At 57.7% G+C, this 15,089-nt stretch overlaps 4 protein-coding genes across 26 annotated transcripts in view; 2 read left to right on the forward strand and 2 right to left on the reverse strand.

The window, feature by feature from the left end:
- The window catches only part of PITPNM2 (phosphatidylinositol transfer protein membrane associated 2), a 155,977-nt gene extending 152,098 nt beyond the window's left edge, over positions 1-3,879 (forward strand). For all 7 annotated transcript variants that reach the window (XM_013982792.3, XM_021074064.2, XM_021074067.2 and 4 more), the window contains 3 exons: positions 365-548; positions 628-756; positions 850-3,879. In XM_013982792.3, coding sequence (XP_013838246.1) covers positions 365-548; positions 628-756; positions 850-1,173 — 637 coding nt within the window. In that variant the 3' untranslated portion in view covers positions 1,174-3,879. The remainder of the gene's footprint in view (positions 1-364; positions 549-627; positions 757-849) is intronic.
- A 565-nt stretch (positions 3,880-4,444) lies between these two features.
- On the reverse strand, positions 4,445-6,884 carry ARL6IP4 (ADP ribosylation factor like GTPase 6 interacting protein 4). 6 transcript variants are annotated; one of them, XM_021072017.2, is made up of 6 exons: positions 6,766-6,884; positions 6,220-6,393; positions 5,477-5,761; positions 5,271-5,388; positions 4,812-4,881; positions 4,445-4,734 (listed from the first exon to the last, which is right to left on the reverse strand). In XM_021072017.2, the coding sequence occupies exons 2-6, from the start codon at positions 6,380-6,382 to the stop codon at positions 4,678-4,680; spliced, it is 693 nt and encodes a 230-aa protein (XP_020927676.1). In that variant the 5' UTR covers positions 6,383-6,393; positions 6,766-6,884; the 3' UTR covers positions 4,445-4,677.
- The window catches only part of ABCB9 (ATP binding cassette subfamily B member 9), a 46,979-nt gene continuing 38,536 nt past the window's right edge, over positions 6,647-15,089 (forward strand). For 2 of the 10 annotated variants that reach the window (XM_084996179.1, XM_084996182.1), the window contains exon 1: positions 6,647-6,703. The gene's annotated coding sequence lies outside the window, so the exon portion shown is untranslated. Of the gene's footprint in view, positions 6,704-12,983; positions 14,243-15,089 lie in introns of those variants that run through there. The other 8 variants (XM_084996177.1, XM_084996183.1, XM_084996178.1 and 5 more) reach the window with 8 other exon arrangements.
- Positions 7,571-13,228, reverse strand: OGFOD2 (2-oxoglutarate and iron dependent oxygenase domain containing 2). 3 transcript variants are annotated; one of them, XM_001928564.6, is made up of 7 exons: positions 13,086-13,228; positions 12,585-12,641; positions 11,447-11,560; positions 11,258-11,357; positions 9,317-9,444; positions 8,806-9,063; positions 7,571-8,731 (listed from the first exon to the last, which is right to left on the reverse strand). In XM_001928564.6, the coding sequence occupies exons 1-7, from the start codon at positions 13,215-13,217 to the stop codon at positions 8,468-8,470; spliced, it is 1,053 nt and encodes a 350-aa protein (XP_001928599.1). In that variant the 5' UTR covers positions 13,218-13,228; the 3' UTR covers positions 7,571-8,467. The 3 variants fall into 3 exon arrangements, with proteins under 3 accessions (XP_001928599.1, XP_084852408.1, XP_020929732.1); XM_084996282.1 differs by having other exon boundaries at positions 7,571-9,063; XM_021074073.2 differs by lacking the exons at positions 11,258-11,357; positions 11,447-11,560.

Consider the following 15,089-nt stretch of genomic DNA (forward strand, 5'->3'; position numbering starts at 1 on the left):
GCGGGAAGCTCTTGGAGGCCAGGTGGGGGAGGGCTTGGGTGCCAGAGCAGGGACACTTGGCAGGGACCCTGCAGCTTGGAGTCGGCAGCACTGCTTCCCAGCTGGTGCGGTTGATGCCTCAGTTCCCTCACCTGGGAAGTGGGGCATCTTCTAGCAAGACCAGGTACACCTGCTGCAGAAGGCGTGGGTGGGGATCGGAGACCTGGGCCATGAGCACCACGTGGGGGCCACCGTCAGTGTTGTTGCTATGATTGGAGTGGGATCCAAGACGAGCTTCTTGGCAGCCCAAGTGGAGACTAGCTGGGCAAGGAGACAGGGAGGACAGTGCAGCTGTGGGACACCCAGGCCTGCCTCTCGCCCCCAGGCACTGGCAGGACCTGGGCTACCTCATCATCTACGTGACGGGCCGACCTGACATGCAGAAGCAGCGGGTGGTGGCATGGCTGGCCCAACACAACTTCCCCCATGGCGTGGTGTCTTTCTGTGACGGCCTGGTGCATGACCCGCTGCGGCACAAGGCCAACTTCCTGAAGCTGCTCATCTCCGAGGTAGGTCCTGGGCAGAAGGGATCAGGGCAGGGTGAGGGTGGAAGGGCTGAGCCCACACCCACGCCGGTCTCGCCCACAGCTGCACTTGCGTGTGCACGCGGCCTACGGCTCCACCAAGGACGTGGCGGTCTACAGCTCCATCAGCCTGTCCCCCATGCAGATCTACATCGTGGGCCGGCCCACCAAGAAGCTGCAGCAGCAGTGCCAGGTGAGCCAGGCGGGTGCCATGGTGGGCCATGCAGGCGGGCAGCCCGGGAGCCCTGGCCTGTGACCACGTCCCCCCGGTTGTCCTCCCCTGCAGTTCATCACTGATGGCTACGCAGCCCACCTGGCCCAGCTCAAGTACAACCACCGGGCGAGGCCGGCCCGCAACGCAGCCACCCGCATGGCACTGCGCAAGGGCAGCTTCGGCCTGCCGGGCCAGGGCGACTTCCTGCGCTCCCGGAACCACCTGCTCCGCACCATCTCGGCCCAGCCCAGCGGGCCTGGCCACCGGCATGAGCGGACGCAGAGCCAGGCGGACAGCGAGCAGCGGGGACAACGCAGCATGAGCATGGCGGCCGGCTGCTGGGGCCGCACCATGGCCGGCCGGCCCGAGCCAGGGGCCTCCACGGGCCCCAAGTAGGGCACCGTGAGTGAGGCGCTGTGGTCTCCATGGTGCTAGGCCAGGGCGGCCCGCCCTGCCAGGAGGCCTGGCCTGGGCATGCACGGTCGGCTGGGGCCAAGCTCGTCCCAGGCCCGTAGGAGGACATGGGCCGTGCGACACATGCCCTCCCAGCCCTGCCTCACGTCCTAGAGTCTACAGAGCTCCAGCTTGTCGTGGCAGCTGGCAGGACAACCAGCCCTGGGAAGACAGAGGGACCAGGACCCTGGAACGTGGACTGGCCCAGAAGGCACTCCTGGACGCTTGCCCTGCGTTGACCTCCCAGCATCCTGACACCAGGCTTGGGCACTTCCTGTCCACTAGCTCACCCTGACCCCCCAGGTCCCCTCCCACTCGGTAGCAGCTCCAACGGGACAGCCTGCTTCTTGTTAACTCAAGTTACTCAACTGTTCGACCTCACTGGTTTTGCACTGATTTTTGAGAGCGGAGACCCATTCCCATCTCCTATGGCTACAGACTTCATGATGTGCATGAAAATTCAACGTTTGCTGATCCAGGACCTGTCGCCACACGGAAGGCTCCAGGACGGAGAATCCTTGTACAAGCAGGAGAGAAAGGCCATATTGTAATTTCTGCAGCTCCGCCTGGCCCACCAGCCCATGGCAGCCCCGGATCCCGGTCCCTTCCACCTGCCCCACCTGGAACCCAGTCCGGCTGTGGGCCTGGCGTTATCTCAGACCCCAGGCCCAGCCCAGGCCGTGAGGCCGGTGAAGCCCAGAAGTGGCTCCTGAGAAGCCCTGCCTCGGGCTGCAGGGCCTGGACAGGCCGCCCTCCTCTTCTGCTCCTCGCCTGCCATCAGCCAAGGCCCCGTGCCTCGGCCCTCCCTCCCGCGTTTCTACACCTTTCTACTTCTCTGATCTGATTTCTATGAGGTTTTTTTAAAATAAGCAATCCTTGGCTGCTTCCTTTTCTTAACTCTTTCAGTACCAAACGCAGCCCCTCCACAGGAAAACACCCAGCACTGTGACGGAGTCCAGCCTGGTTCTGGGTCCCAGGGCCTGCCCCTGCCCAGGCAGCGGGGCGCGGGCTCCCCGCCTCACCTGACCCCGTGAATTCCCCAGAATTTCTACTCTGGGATGAGTGGGGTGCACACTTAGGTTTTTTTAATGCCAATTCCATTTTGATGCTGAATCTAAAAAGCCACAACTCGCTTAGTTAGCTTGAGGGCAGGCAGCCACAACTTCATTTCCCGCCTAGTAAGGACCATGCCATCCTGCGCACTGGGTCTGAGCAGCAGCAACCTTTCCTTCCCAGAACCGATGGCCATCTCAGCTGTGGCGCCTGGCTCCAGGCAGCCTCTCTGCTGCTCCACCCACCGGCTCCGAGAGCAGAGGAGCCTGCCGGGCCTCAGCCAGCCATCCAGTGAGCAGGCTCCTTCTGTGAGAAGCTGCTGCCAACCTGGACATGGCCTCAGGGTCTTGTGGGCTGGGACAGGGAGGCGCACAGACAGATGTTAACACTTTCCCGTGTGTAGATATGTACAGCCAAAGGGTTGTGTAAATGTTCTGCAAAAGTGGGTCTGTACAGAGTGAGAGCTATTTATTTTGTGCAGAGAAAAACATCTGGAGGGATGGGACCTTCAGGGTTTATTCTTATTTAAGATGTAGCTTTTTGTTGTTGTTTCAGGCGTTATGTATAAAGCGACGATTATTTTATGGACCAAGTTTTAATGTAACTGTTGCAGTGAAAGTGCAATATCTAACCCCCTGCTCCCAGCGGGACTCCCTCGGCCCGACAATCACAGCCCCGGTGAGGGGCCCCGTGGCCAGTGCCTCCTCCTCTGTCGGTTCCACCTCACCCCATCTCGCCTGTCGCCTTGGTGACCGTCTGTCACCTCGGTGACCAGCCATCCGGAGGAGCACCTGGAAGAGTCTTGACCCGCCTGCAATAAAGGCCAGGAGGCCTCCTGGCCCTGGGAGGCCTTGTGGGCAGTGGGCTCGGCCTCTCCCAGCGGGAGGCTCCCCTACGGCTCTGACCTCCCAGCCTGCCTGCCTACCCAGCCGCCGGCCATGCCAAGGACAACAGCAATAGTCCCTTGGGCCTCTCCCAGCGGCCCTTAGCCATAGATGGTGAGGTGGGCAGCCCGCCCTCCCCGTTGACGTCTCTCTATATCCAGGTCTGCTTTCTGCTTCCTTTAAGATTCCTTTTGGCACATTATCCTCTTAAGGAAGCACCAGTTTTTTTGGAAACTAAGAGAGGGAGGACAGAGTCCTTTAAAAATACCAAAAAATGTTTACAGCATTGGGTGCTGAGCTGCAGGGCTCAGGCCCGACCAGTCGTAACCAAAGGGTGAGGCAGGCCTCGCTGACTGCCACCCCACCCCAGGCCTGTTAGAGTAGAAGCCTTAGTCCCTCTCCCACCCCACCCCACCCTACCCCAGGACTGAGCCCGCCTCCCCAGATCCAACCACCTGCCTTCTCTTTGATTTCTAAAGAGGGATTCAGCAGAGACCCCCCACGCTCCCTTCCCAGCTCGGTCTGAGCTGCCCGCCCGCCGCGTTGCAGTCTGCGTGTCTTGGCCCTTCGTCTGTCTGTCTGGGCCATGTGTGAGCAGTGTCCTGACTCGCCCCACCCCCCCGCCCTTGCTGTCCCTGCTCCATCGGGCCTGAGTGTGCTCTGTGTACAGTGTTGTTGTCTGTTACACCAATTAAAGAAGCAGGAAGGCTTCCTTGTGGATCTCAGTACCGCGCCGGCAACCAGAGCCCAGGTGTGGGTCAGGGTGTGGATGGGGGTGGGGGCTGCGATGGTGGCCCAGGCTGTCCACCCAGTATATGGTGCCAGCTACGCTCACAGTAATACCAGTAACTCAGTGGGCCCTACCTAGGCCAGGTCCCCTTCTAATCCCTTCCTAGGTGTGAACTCAGTCTGTCCTCATAGCACCCCGGTGAGGGAGGGGGGTGCCGTCAGCCTCTGCCTCACAGAGGACACAGCTGGGCCCAGACTCCTCCCAGGACTCTCAGCTGCTGTCATCCACAGAATGGACAGTGAGGGCAACAGGTTCTCTCCAGATCTAAGGAAAATCCAGTTTAGAGCCCAGTCTCTGGGTTTGGGATTCAGCTGGGAGTCAGGGGTGGGGGTCTGGTCCAGACAGGCCAATCTGAGGGCGAGGAGGACAAAGGTGGCTGGTGTGGCCTATGCTTTCCCCCAAAGCTCCTGGAGCCCTTATTTTTGCTCTGGAAGCCAGGCTGCACCCTTCCCTCCCTCTCAGCACAAAAAGCAACAGCACAAAGGAATTCTCCAACCAGGGAACGTTTAATATCTGGGAAGTTGCGCTCTTTGGGAAGATGGGAGAGCTGACTAGGCCAGTGACTCTGCCCTCCACCCCCTGCATCTGAGAGGAGGCTGGGCCAGAGGTCGGTCTGCAGGTGAAAGGCAAATAGCACCCATTGAGCTCCTGCTGCCCTCCCTGAGGCCAGCCTCCAGGCCATGCTACCAACACTGTCCGAAGACTCTGGCGGGGGGGCCCTCAGGGCAGCAGCCCTGCCCGCATCTGGAAGGCCAGACCATCCCCTCGGGTGGCTTGCTGGGAAGAGAGCACACAGGAGGGGACACATGAGCAGCGGAGCTGGGGGTGGGCCTGGGCAAAAGGACGACACCCACCTTGTTGATCTCTCGGTGTCGTTCCTTGGTTACGATCTCCTCTAAGACCTCACCATCTCCCTTAATGAGCCTGGAGGGGGGAGGGGCGGGGCAGGCGGAGCCTCTAACTTAAGAGGCCAGGGCAACAGAAGCAGAAGCACCTGGCAGAAGCAACAAACCTCAGGCTCCCACCACCTTGAGTGGCTGGAGCCAGGCCACGCCCAACCTTGGGATAAAAGCAGCCTGGTAGGCTCTGCCATTAGACAGCGGCCCTTTGAAAACCCTCCTCAAGACCCTTCCAGCCCCTGCCATCATTTGCTCTGGGCAATGGGAAGGAATGGCCTGAGAAATTTCCACCAAGTGACTGTTTTTTCCCTCTCATCCTTGGCCTTTTTAGAGCAACAGCAGCTACCGCCCCCCTCCTGAGAGTGCTGGTCTGGAGCCAGTGCCCAGTCGCAGCTGTGGGGCCAGGCTTCCCACCTGGTGCGTCCTGTCTCTGGGTCAACCACCTTGCGGATGACGCTCTGCCGGGCATCCCACTCTTCCTTGGTCATGGGCTTCATGGCCTGGATGCGGGACTTCTGCTCATCTGTCAGGACTGGAAGATGAGATGGCAGGGAGGTGGGGGAGCCCTCAGGGAAGGGACCCTCCTTCCCCCGCCTCCCACACTCCAGGCAGCACAGTACCTGGGCCATCCTCTTCCTCCTCGGCTGCTCTGTGCCACTGGTCCAGCGAAGGTCCAGGCAGAGCCTCAGCTTGCTGCACCTTGGCCTTTTCCTTGCTTCTCTTCTTCAGCTTCTTCTTCCTTTTCTTCTTCTTCTTCCTCTTCTTGTCCTTGTGCTTCCCCCGCTTCTTCCGGCCATCGCTGGAGGAAGAGGAGGAGGACGAGGAGGAAGAGGAGCTAGAAGAACTGGAAGAAGAGGAGGAAGAGCTGGATCGTGGTCTCCTCCGGGCCTTGTGCTTGCTTCTCTCTGTGATGCATGGAGAAGGTGAGGCTGGAAGGCCAGGAGGGGAAGAAGTAAACCTTCGTCCCCTTGCTCTGGCCTGTAGCAGGCTCAGGCTGACCCCAGAGGCATGAAGCCCTCGGGCAGGGCTTTCCAGAAAAGGGATCAGCACCCTGTGGAGAGGCACTTTCTGGGCTGCCAAGTCACTGACCACCCAGGAGCAGGGCAACCAGCCCCCACATCTCCCGCCCAGCTGCACCAAAGATATGATTAAGTGCTCCTTTCACTCAGTATTCAATGGGCTGGTCCAGCCGCTGGATTCTGAGCATCCTTCAATCCAGATACCCAGGATCTACACTCTGGGTCCTCCTTTGAATAGTGCTCTCTGCAATTTTCCCAAAGCCAGTCCGGAAAAGCCCGCCCAGCTGCCTGCAACTTCCTCCATGAAGTTCCCTCACCCCTTTCCCATTCCCTCTGGTTCTCACCCTCCGCCCCAGAGGAGGTAGTGCTGGCTTTGCGGCTTTGGGATCTAGAAGCCGAGCAGCTCCTGGGAGCGTCCTTACTGCTCTTCTTCCTTTTCTTTTCCGACCCTCTGCCCCGGGACCGGCTGCGACTCCTCGAGCGCTTGCGAGAGCCGACGTGAGCCATAGCGCCGTGGGCTGGAGGCGGGGAGACGCGCTTAAACTGGGGGTCCCTGGGCCGGTCCGCAGACTGGGTTCCAAGAGCGGCTCTACTCAGAACCTGGTCCTCTAGGGATCGATACCCGTCACCACCCGGGGCAGGGATATGAGGGGATCTATGCAATCGCACAACCCGCACCCGCCCCTCGCCCCCAGGTATCCCAGATTCTCGGCGGGCTCCTGGATTCTCCGCTGCGGCCTCTTTAAGGGCCCGCCCCCACCCGGACGCTCCACGCCTGCGCGATCCAGTTCAGGAGCCCTAGGAACGGCAGTGTTCCTCAGCTGCCAGGTGAGTTCTTTATTCCTTTCCGCGTACTCCTACCCTCCACCCCGCGCCCTCCGCAGCCTTGCCGCCTTAAAGAAAGTCTCCGAAGCTGCTCCGCTCCCGCCTCAACCGTCCATTTGGCCGGACCACCTGCCCTGCACCGCGCCTTAGAGTAAGGAAGTGGCTGCTGGGTGACTTCCGGTCTGGGGGTGCTGCTCGGGAGACAGTCCGGCTGCGAAGCGAGGCGCGGTTGCCTTTAGTTCTGAAGCCCCAGGTTCCGTTTCTGTGGCAGCCCAAGAAACGGAACCTGGCGCGATCACCACGGGAGAGGCGAGTTGGGCATCCAGGCTTCCGCCTACAGGTGGAGCTCCGAGACGAGAGACCTGCTCTCCAGCCTGGCGCCAGTCCTGGAGTTTGCAGGCCTTTTGCTGCAGCTGTGCTTCTCCCAACGCTGTTCTTTCGGCGCGCCTGCAGCACCCCCAGACTCCCTGGCGCCCCAGGGAAGAAGGCGACCCTACTGCGCGCCGCTTTTCCTTTCTGGATTGTCTTCGGATGTGTCCACTGCAACGCGCTGCGAGCTCCAGAGCTTTGGTCTTTCCATCGTCCCCACCCAGTAATACAGAGATCGCACTCAAACGTCCATAAGGACCAGAGGGATCATGGCAGTGAATGAGGAAGGGACCCTGTGATCAAGAGCACCACAGGCCTGTCTAGAGTGGGGACAGCTGAGACCCTGCTGATTTCTGCAGTACGGATTGGGGCCTGGTGTTCCCAGATCTTCCCACTCCCTTAAGAAGTCAGAACTCAAGATTTCAACATAGCTACATGCCTCATCCAGTCTTGGGGCCAAGTTGCAAACTCTTCAGTAGTGATGATAGCAGCAGATACAGGGCTGTTAAAAATCACTTTATAAACATGAGGCCCCAGAACAACTCTAGGCCATACTCACCAGGTGAGGAAAGTAAAGCACAGAGAGGTCACACGGCTTACCCACAGTCACAGGTGGAAGTGATCGAATCAGAATTAGAACCCAGGCAGTCTGGCTCCAGAGTCCCTGCTTTTAATCCCTCTGCAGTAACCCCTCTGTACCATCCAGAAGATGCCTTAGGTGGCTGGCCCAAATCCTCTTTGTAGACAGGTGTACTCGCCCCAAGCCGTGGTATTTGCTGCTGACACCTCACACCTGTGCCCTTCTCTGGACGACTCCCTTGGCCACTGGAGATGGATGTCTGGGAAGTTACTCACCCCCTCCCTACCCTGAAATACCTTAAAGCCAGTTAACTGATGTTGGGGGCAAACTGTGGTACCATTCATGCTGCAAAGAGCCTATAAGATTGGGCTGAAGCTGGATCCTTCTTGAAACCACATTTGGCCCAGCTGCTTCTGCCCTATCCTGGTTCCCCTTCTTCTGAGAGTATTCCCTCCTTAAACCACTTGCACAGGAATCCCCATCTCAGCCTCTGGTTCTAACAAGCCCAACCTAAGGGAGTTCCTGTTGTGGTGCAAAATGGGATCAGCAGCATCTCTGCAGTGCCAGGACACAGGTTCAATCCCCGGCCCGGCACAGATCTGGCATTGCCACAGCTGTGGCATAGGTTGCAACTGCAGCTTGGATCTGATCCCTGGCCTGGGAACTCCATATGCTTAGGGGTGGCAAAAACAAACAAACAAAACCCTGATCTAAGCCAGCCTGTCTACTGAAAGAATGACCCAGAAGCCCGCACATCCTTTTGAACCAAGAAGTACTGAGGGTTGCAGGGTGTTTATTTCTGCTGGATCCAACCAGGCTCAGGTCAGCGCACACAAGTCCACTGTGGCAGGCTCCTCGCGAGTGAAGCCATCGCCGAAGCCCTCGTCGTCCACCAGTTGGGGCTTGCGGCAGCACATGGGGCAGAGGCGGTTGCGCACAGCAGAGGCCCGGAGCCAGACAACCAGGTTCCAGCGCTCACCGGTGCCCAGGGGCCTGGCCCCGTGCAGCTGGCCCCCCCGATGCAGGATGCCCTGGCCCACCACGTGCTCCACCTCCAGCGGATGGGCCAGGGCTGAAGGCACCTGCAGACAGCTGGGCTTAGGCCTGGGCACTCCCTGAGGCCCTGGCCCCTGCCCCACGGATCACACACACTAACCTGGAAGAGGTCTCCAAAGTATAAGGCGCCCCCTGTGAAGGCCTTGCCCAGGGACACGTTGAGGGTGAGCTCGGCATTATCATAGTGGCAACCCAGCTCTCGGTCCTGGCCTGGTGCATATTTGACCACGAAGGCACGGTGGCTGTCCAGCCAGCCCCCACCACAGTCTGGGTACAGCAGGGCCATCAGTGGCTGCAGGAAGCGCTCCCGCAGTGGTGTCACCAGTGGTTCATCCAGGCCCAGCTCGTAGAGCAATACCTGGAAGGGGGGGTCCCAGGGTCAGCGGGGAAACCGATGGGGCCCCACCCTGGGTCCATGAGGGAGTCCCTTACGGGGGACGGTGCTCAGTGCTTTGCAGACATCAACTTAACTTCATAATAATGTGGCCATGATCTCGCTTTACAGACAGGGAGACCAAGGCTTGGAGAGTCTGCAGCGCTGGGGAGACCTCTGACCAGACTGATGTCCCCACCTCCGCCTCCCCAGGCCCACCAGCTGGAGCCTCACCCACCCCATAGTTGTTCATGGTGTTGGGTCTTCCTTTGGGCAAGTCTGACTGCTCGAAGTGCTCCAGCTCCTGCAGCAGCGCCTGGCAGAACGGCGCTGTGAACACTGGCAGCCGGTAGATACGCTTCTCCTCTGCAGAAGGAGGGGACAGCCGGTTGGTTGACCACGAGCTCAGTGCGGGTTTCAACCTCCCCATAATTTTTTCCTCTCCCCCAGCCTCGGTTGCCTCATCTATACAAGGAGGATGATGAGTGCTCACCTCTCAGGGCTATTGTGATGATCAAGGGACATAACACATGTGGCCAAGGAGCCCTATTCTTGGGCCCCCCATTTCCCTCAAAGCCTCATTCTGCCCTAAGGTCTAGCTTCTTTTTTTTTCCTTTTTGCTTTTTCGGGCTGCACCCAAGGCATATGGAAGTTCCCAGGCTAGGGGTCAAATCGGAGCTGTAGCTGCTGGCCTATGCCACAGCCATGGCAATGCATGATCCAAGCCGCATCTGCGACCTACACATCTCATGGCAACACCAGATCCTTAACCCACTAAGCAGGTCCAGGGATTGAACCTGCACTCTCACGGATACTAGTGGGTTTGTAACCTGCTGAGCCACAGTGGAAACTCCTAGCCTCCAGATTTTGATATGCATCCTGATGAAGCCCAGAGATGGGAAGGGACCAGCCCAAGGCCACCCAGCAGCCCAGCGATGGAGCCACGCCGGGACCACAGAGCCAGCTCAGGTTCCCTCTGCAGCCCCTCCTCTGATGAACCACTGAAGCCTGCCACCCAACTCAGGTGTCTCTGGGAGCCTCATTCCCCACACGGAAAGGCTGAGAGGCTGCTCTTTCTTGCTGGGTCCCAGTGAGGAGAGGCCAGGCTCAGAATGGAAATGCAAAGATTTCTTGCCCGGGGCTAGTGTGCCCCCCATACTTTGGGCCAATTCACAGCCCAGCTCCAGCCATACTCAGCCAGCCTCCACCCAGTCTCACCTGCTAAGGAGTGGGGGGCAATGAGGAAGAAGCTCGGACAGGGGTTTCATTCCACATTCCACCCCATGACCTCTTACAAGCACAGGCTCCATGAGGGGGTGACTTACATCTCTCCCCAGACCTAGGAAAACAGTAATCATAAGACTAGGAGACACTTGGGGTTCTCTGTGGATCAGTGGGTTAAGGATCCACTATTGTCATGGGTGCAGCTTAGGTTGCTGCTGTGGTGCAGGTTCAATTCCCGACCCAAGAACTTCCACATGCCATGGGCTCCGCCAAAACAAAAGACTAGAAAATAATTTCTAAACCTGTGCTGAGCTCTTTATTCATTGTTTACCTCACTTAATCATCACCACACTTTTTGAGGTGAGTATTATTATTGCTCCCATTTCACAGTTGAGGACACTGAGTCAGAGCGATGAAGGGACTTACAAGGGCTCCCTGGCCTATGATCTCCTGCAGGGCTTAGCCTGTGGGAGGCCCAGGCAGGAGGAGTGATGAGGCATTCCTGAATTTGGTGTGGCTGTGCCTCTGCTCACAGGGGCTGTCCAGCAGCCCTGTTCCCCCAGCTCTGGGCCTGGCAGGTTCAAGAAACTTTACTCTTGCCCCCTCCTTCAGGTCTCAGGATAAGAACTGTCGTCGTTCCCCCCCCCCGCCCCGCCCCATTCCTGGCCCTATGGTGGGTCCCTCACCATCCCTTGCTGATCCCTTACCTCACCCTTAACCATCCCTTCGTTAACCTCTTCAGTCACCCCCATCAGTGTGCAGGATGGCCCAGGTCTCTCACAAGGCACTGAATAACTGTGTTGGATGAGTGAATGAATACAGATGCCTTGTTCCTGGCAGGTCTGTCCCGCTGGCCCTTCTTACTCCTGCTGGTTTGATTTTTGGAGGTAGATATGGTGGGTGAGGGACCAGCCCCCAACCCCTAATCCTGCCAGGTGACAGGCCAAAACTTCACCTGACACTGTCTCCAGCCGCTGGAGAAGGCCCTTGAGGTCTGCGCCTGGTGACGTGCTGTACTCAGCTGCAGCCAGAAACTCGGGGGCCAGAGCCTCATCCTAGGGGTAGAACACACCAGCCATGGGGCAGACAGCCCCCTGGCCCAGATGCCTCCACCTCCTTCCAGTGACCTTCCCCTGTCTCGTACCTGCAGCAAGCTGTAGATATCAGGCCGAACGGGGTGGTAGGAACTTGCAATGAGGGCTTTCCTGGCAGCTGACTCCTGCCCCAGCCGCTGCCGCCGCTCCACTTCCTGCTCAAGCTGGGGTAACACAGGGTCTGGTTACCAGGATGGGACCTCCAGTTTCCCCCTACCACCCGGAGGCCACATTCCATCTAATGAGGAAACTGAGGCTCAGGAAGCCCAGGGCTGGGTGCCAAGTCTCCCTGTGCTCCTGACTCTACCAAAGTAAATGGCAGGTGCTAAGCTGTTAGCTGAAGGGGATTCCTTCCAGAAGGGAGCCTATCCCACTCAGAGCTGTACCAGCCTGAGCCTGGCTGAGATGTGAGCCCCTTGATGCACCTCAACCAGCTGAGCCCACCCAGGGAGGGGAACAGTGTCTTGGTCAAGTCTTGTGTTCCAGAGGCTGCAGAGGAAAAAAAAAAGGGGGAGTTCCCATCATGGCTCAGTGGCTAACGAATCTGACTAGCATCCATGAGGACGCAGGTTCAATCCCTGGCCTTGCTTAGTGGTTTAAGGATCCAGTGTTGCCAGGAGCTGTGGTGTAGTTTGCAGACATAGCTTGGATCCTGCGTTGCTGTGGCTCTGACGTAGGCCAGCAGCTACAGCTCCGATTTGACCCCTAGCCTGAGAACCTCCATATGCTTCGGGTGCGGCCCGAAAAAGACCAAAAAAAAAAGCAGAGGCTGCAGAGAGCTGTCCTGGGAAGCTTCCCACCACTAACCCCTAGATTAGATGAGCGGGGGTAACGGCAGAAGCAGGGTGGGGGTAGGGATCAGGAGCCAGGCGGCGCTGGGTGAGATCTCAACTCCACCTGCTGTAAAACCTTGGGCAGATGACTCCTCCCCTGGAGTCCAAGTTTCTTATTTCAAAAGAGCATGACAAAGACAACTTGGCATTTCCTGCTTTCTCTTTTTCTAATGCCAAGACCCCATGTTGTGGTGAGTGTGTACAGGAAAGGAAAAGGAGGAGGTCTAAGGAGCCCTTTAGGGATCTGGCCCTGGCAGACCTGAGGCCAGGAGACCCCTCAAACTGCTGACACAAGTCTAAAGAGGAATGGCGAGGCTTAAGTGTGGAGGGGGCTGCCGAGAGTGGGGAGTGTTACCTCTCCTAACAGCTGCTGGAAGTCCTTGGCGCTGACACAGCCTCGACTGCGCAAGATCTGGGAGCAGAAAGACAAAGAGTGGGACGTTGTGACCTCGGGCAATTCACTTAACATCTCTGAGCCTCATTTTCTCCTTAAAATGGAGATGAGAGCCCTCACCTCAGCAGGATCATTCTAAGAATGAAATGCAATAAGCATGTTCAGGACTGAGCAGAGTTCCCAGCTGCTCTTGGTAGTAACACTGACAGAATACTCAGAGCCAGGCCCTGCCTTAAACATTTTTCATGTGTGTTCATCGATTCTTTCGTCACGACAGTCTCACTAAAGAGATACCATCATCCCCATTTAAGGCGGAAAAAAAAAACTGAGGCACCTAGAGGTTAAGTCATTATTGTTATCAGATCCGGCGTGTCAAAGGCAAAGACTATGACACCAGGGACTGAGGTACCTCCTCCACCACCCCTTCCTCCCATTTATCCGCAGAGCCAATACAGGCCTCACCGGGCCGTAGTCCTGGCGCAGCTGTTGCTCGTTCCGAAAGCGCACGTGCAGCGCATAGCGCGCCACGTACAGGTTCTCAGAGCAGAAGCAAGCGCAGCGGCAGAAGCGCACAGGAGCCGCCGCGGTCCCCATGGTGAAGAGCCGCGAGCAGCCCCACCGGTTTCCGTAGGGGCACTTCCGGGTACGCCCCCAACCGGGGGCGGGGAGGGAGTATGGAACCAGCGGCCGAGGGTCGGTTCTAAATTCTCAAGTACAGAAAAGAACGAAGATTCCGCCCCAGAAAACTGTCTGCAGTGGGAGAAGATGCTTCCGGGCCAGGATGGGTCTGGCGGTCTTGGTTGAGAGCACGCGGCTTTCTCGTGCCGCTTCACAGTTTCCCCACCGACGGAGGTGAGGATTAATCGTCCCACTTTACAGCCAGGAGATCGACCTGAGTCACACCTTCCCAGGACGTGGAGAAGTAGAGACCCAGAATCCCCAGACTTGCTTAAGTGCTGCCTCCCTTTTCTGCTCGGAGCTTTTGGAGAGCCAGCCAACTCCACGAGGACAGAGCTCTGGGATCGGATTCGTTCCCTCCCAACTGCTCTCCAGTTCTGTGCGTCTGAGCTTCAGATTAGCATTTATCCCGGGTCCCTGCCCGGCGCTTCTGTTGCCGCCTCCACTGTCTCTTAGGGTTCGCGGCTGGTCGCCCCAGTTAGTGTCTCCACGAAAACGCTCCGTCCCCATGAGACTTCCGGTGGCGCTCCAGATGGATTCTGGTTTGGCGGGCAATAGGGCGTGGTCGGTCACTGGCCCCACCCCGCGCAGCCAGGTTCAAGTTGTGCGCAGCCGCCGAGTGAGATGGGTATGTTTCTGTGGTATGGAGCGTGCACCCCAGCCGCGGAGAGAGCCGTCGTAGCACACACAAACCATACCGTGGTAACCCCATTATGGTCCAACATGCACCCTCAGGGCCCCGGTTTTCAAAGCCCGGGGAAGAATCTTGGGTGGCAATATTGCTAAGCTGGCAGAACTAAGGCCCACGGCTGAGGAGGAAGTCTTGTCCCCTGGACTGACCCTTAACCCTTGCCCTAGAGTGCCTTCCGTGGCTCAGCATGGTGCGTGGATGGGGATAGGAAGGAAGAACGGGGCTTCAAGACTCCAGCTCTTAACCCCAGGTAAACAGTGGTCTACAGATGACGACTGTTGGCTGAACCTCCTCTCTATCGGACCTGAGCTAACAGATCTACCACCCCCCCCTTATCTCCTTCCATCCCTACAGCAAACCTTTGAATTACGTGCTATTACATCGCCGTGTTATAGATGCGGAAACTGAGACTCCGAGAGGTGCAGTGACCTGCTCCAGGTCACTCTCCAGTAAGGGACAAATATGGGGTCTGAACCCAACAGTCTCTCCTCTCAGTTTCCTTTCCCCATGTATCCACACAGGTTCATGCTCACACACTCACCACACTCAAGCACACTCAGACACACTCTTACATGCTCACACAATTCATGCACAATCAAACATGGGCAGGAGTTCCCATAATGGCTCAGTGGAACCAAATCTGACTCGTATCCATGAGGACACAGGTTTCATTCCTGGCCTCTCTCAGTGGTTAAGGATGCGATGTTGCCATGAGCTGTGGTGTGGGTTTCAGACGTGGCTCGAATCTGGTATTACTGTGGCTGCAGCATAGGCCAGTGGCTACAGCTCCGATTCAAACTCTAGCCTGGGAACCTCCATATGCTGGGGGTGTAGCCCTAAAAAGACAAAAAACAAAACAAAAAAAACACATATACCATCAACACACTAACCCTTACCCATACACACAACATTCCACGTATGGTCAACAGCCACACACTCTCATTCACACACCCCATATCTCACACTCATGCACATCCTCATACCTGTACTCACGGACACAGGCAGCACAGCCCATGTTCTTCTCTATGGCTCCATATCCCACCCCTTGCTTCTGAAGCTGTGGGGCCCCAGATTGGAGATGGGAGATCCTGTGATTG

The sequence above is a fragment of the Sus scrofa genome, chromosome 14, assembly GCF_054392235.1.
Source record: "Sus scrofa isolate SSC_HxYL_T2T_F1_AM1 chromosome 14, Sscrofa_HxYL_maternal_Yorkshire_Landrace_v2.0, whole genome shotgun sequence".
NCBI classification, from domain to species: domain Eukaryota; kingdom Metazoa; phylum Chordata; class Mammalia; order Artiodactyla; family Suidae; genus Sus; species Sus scrofa.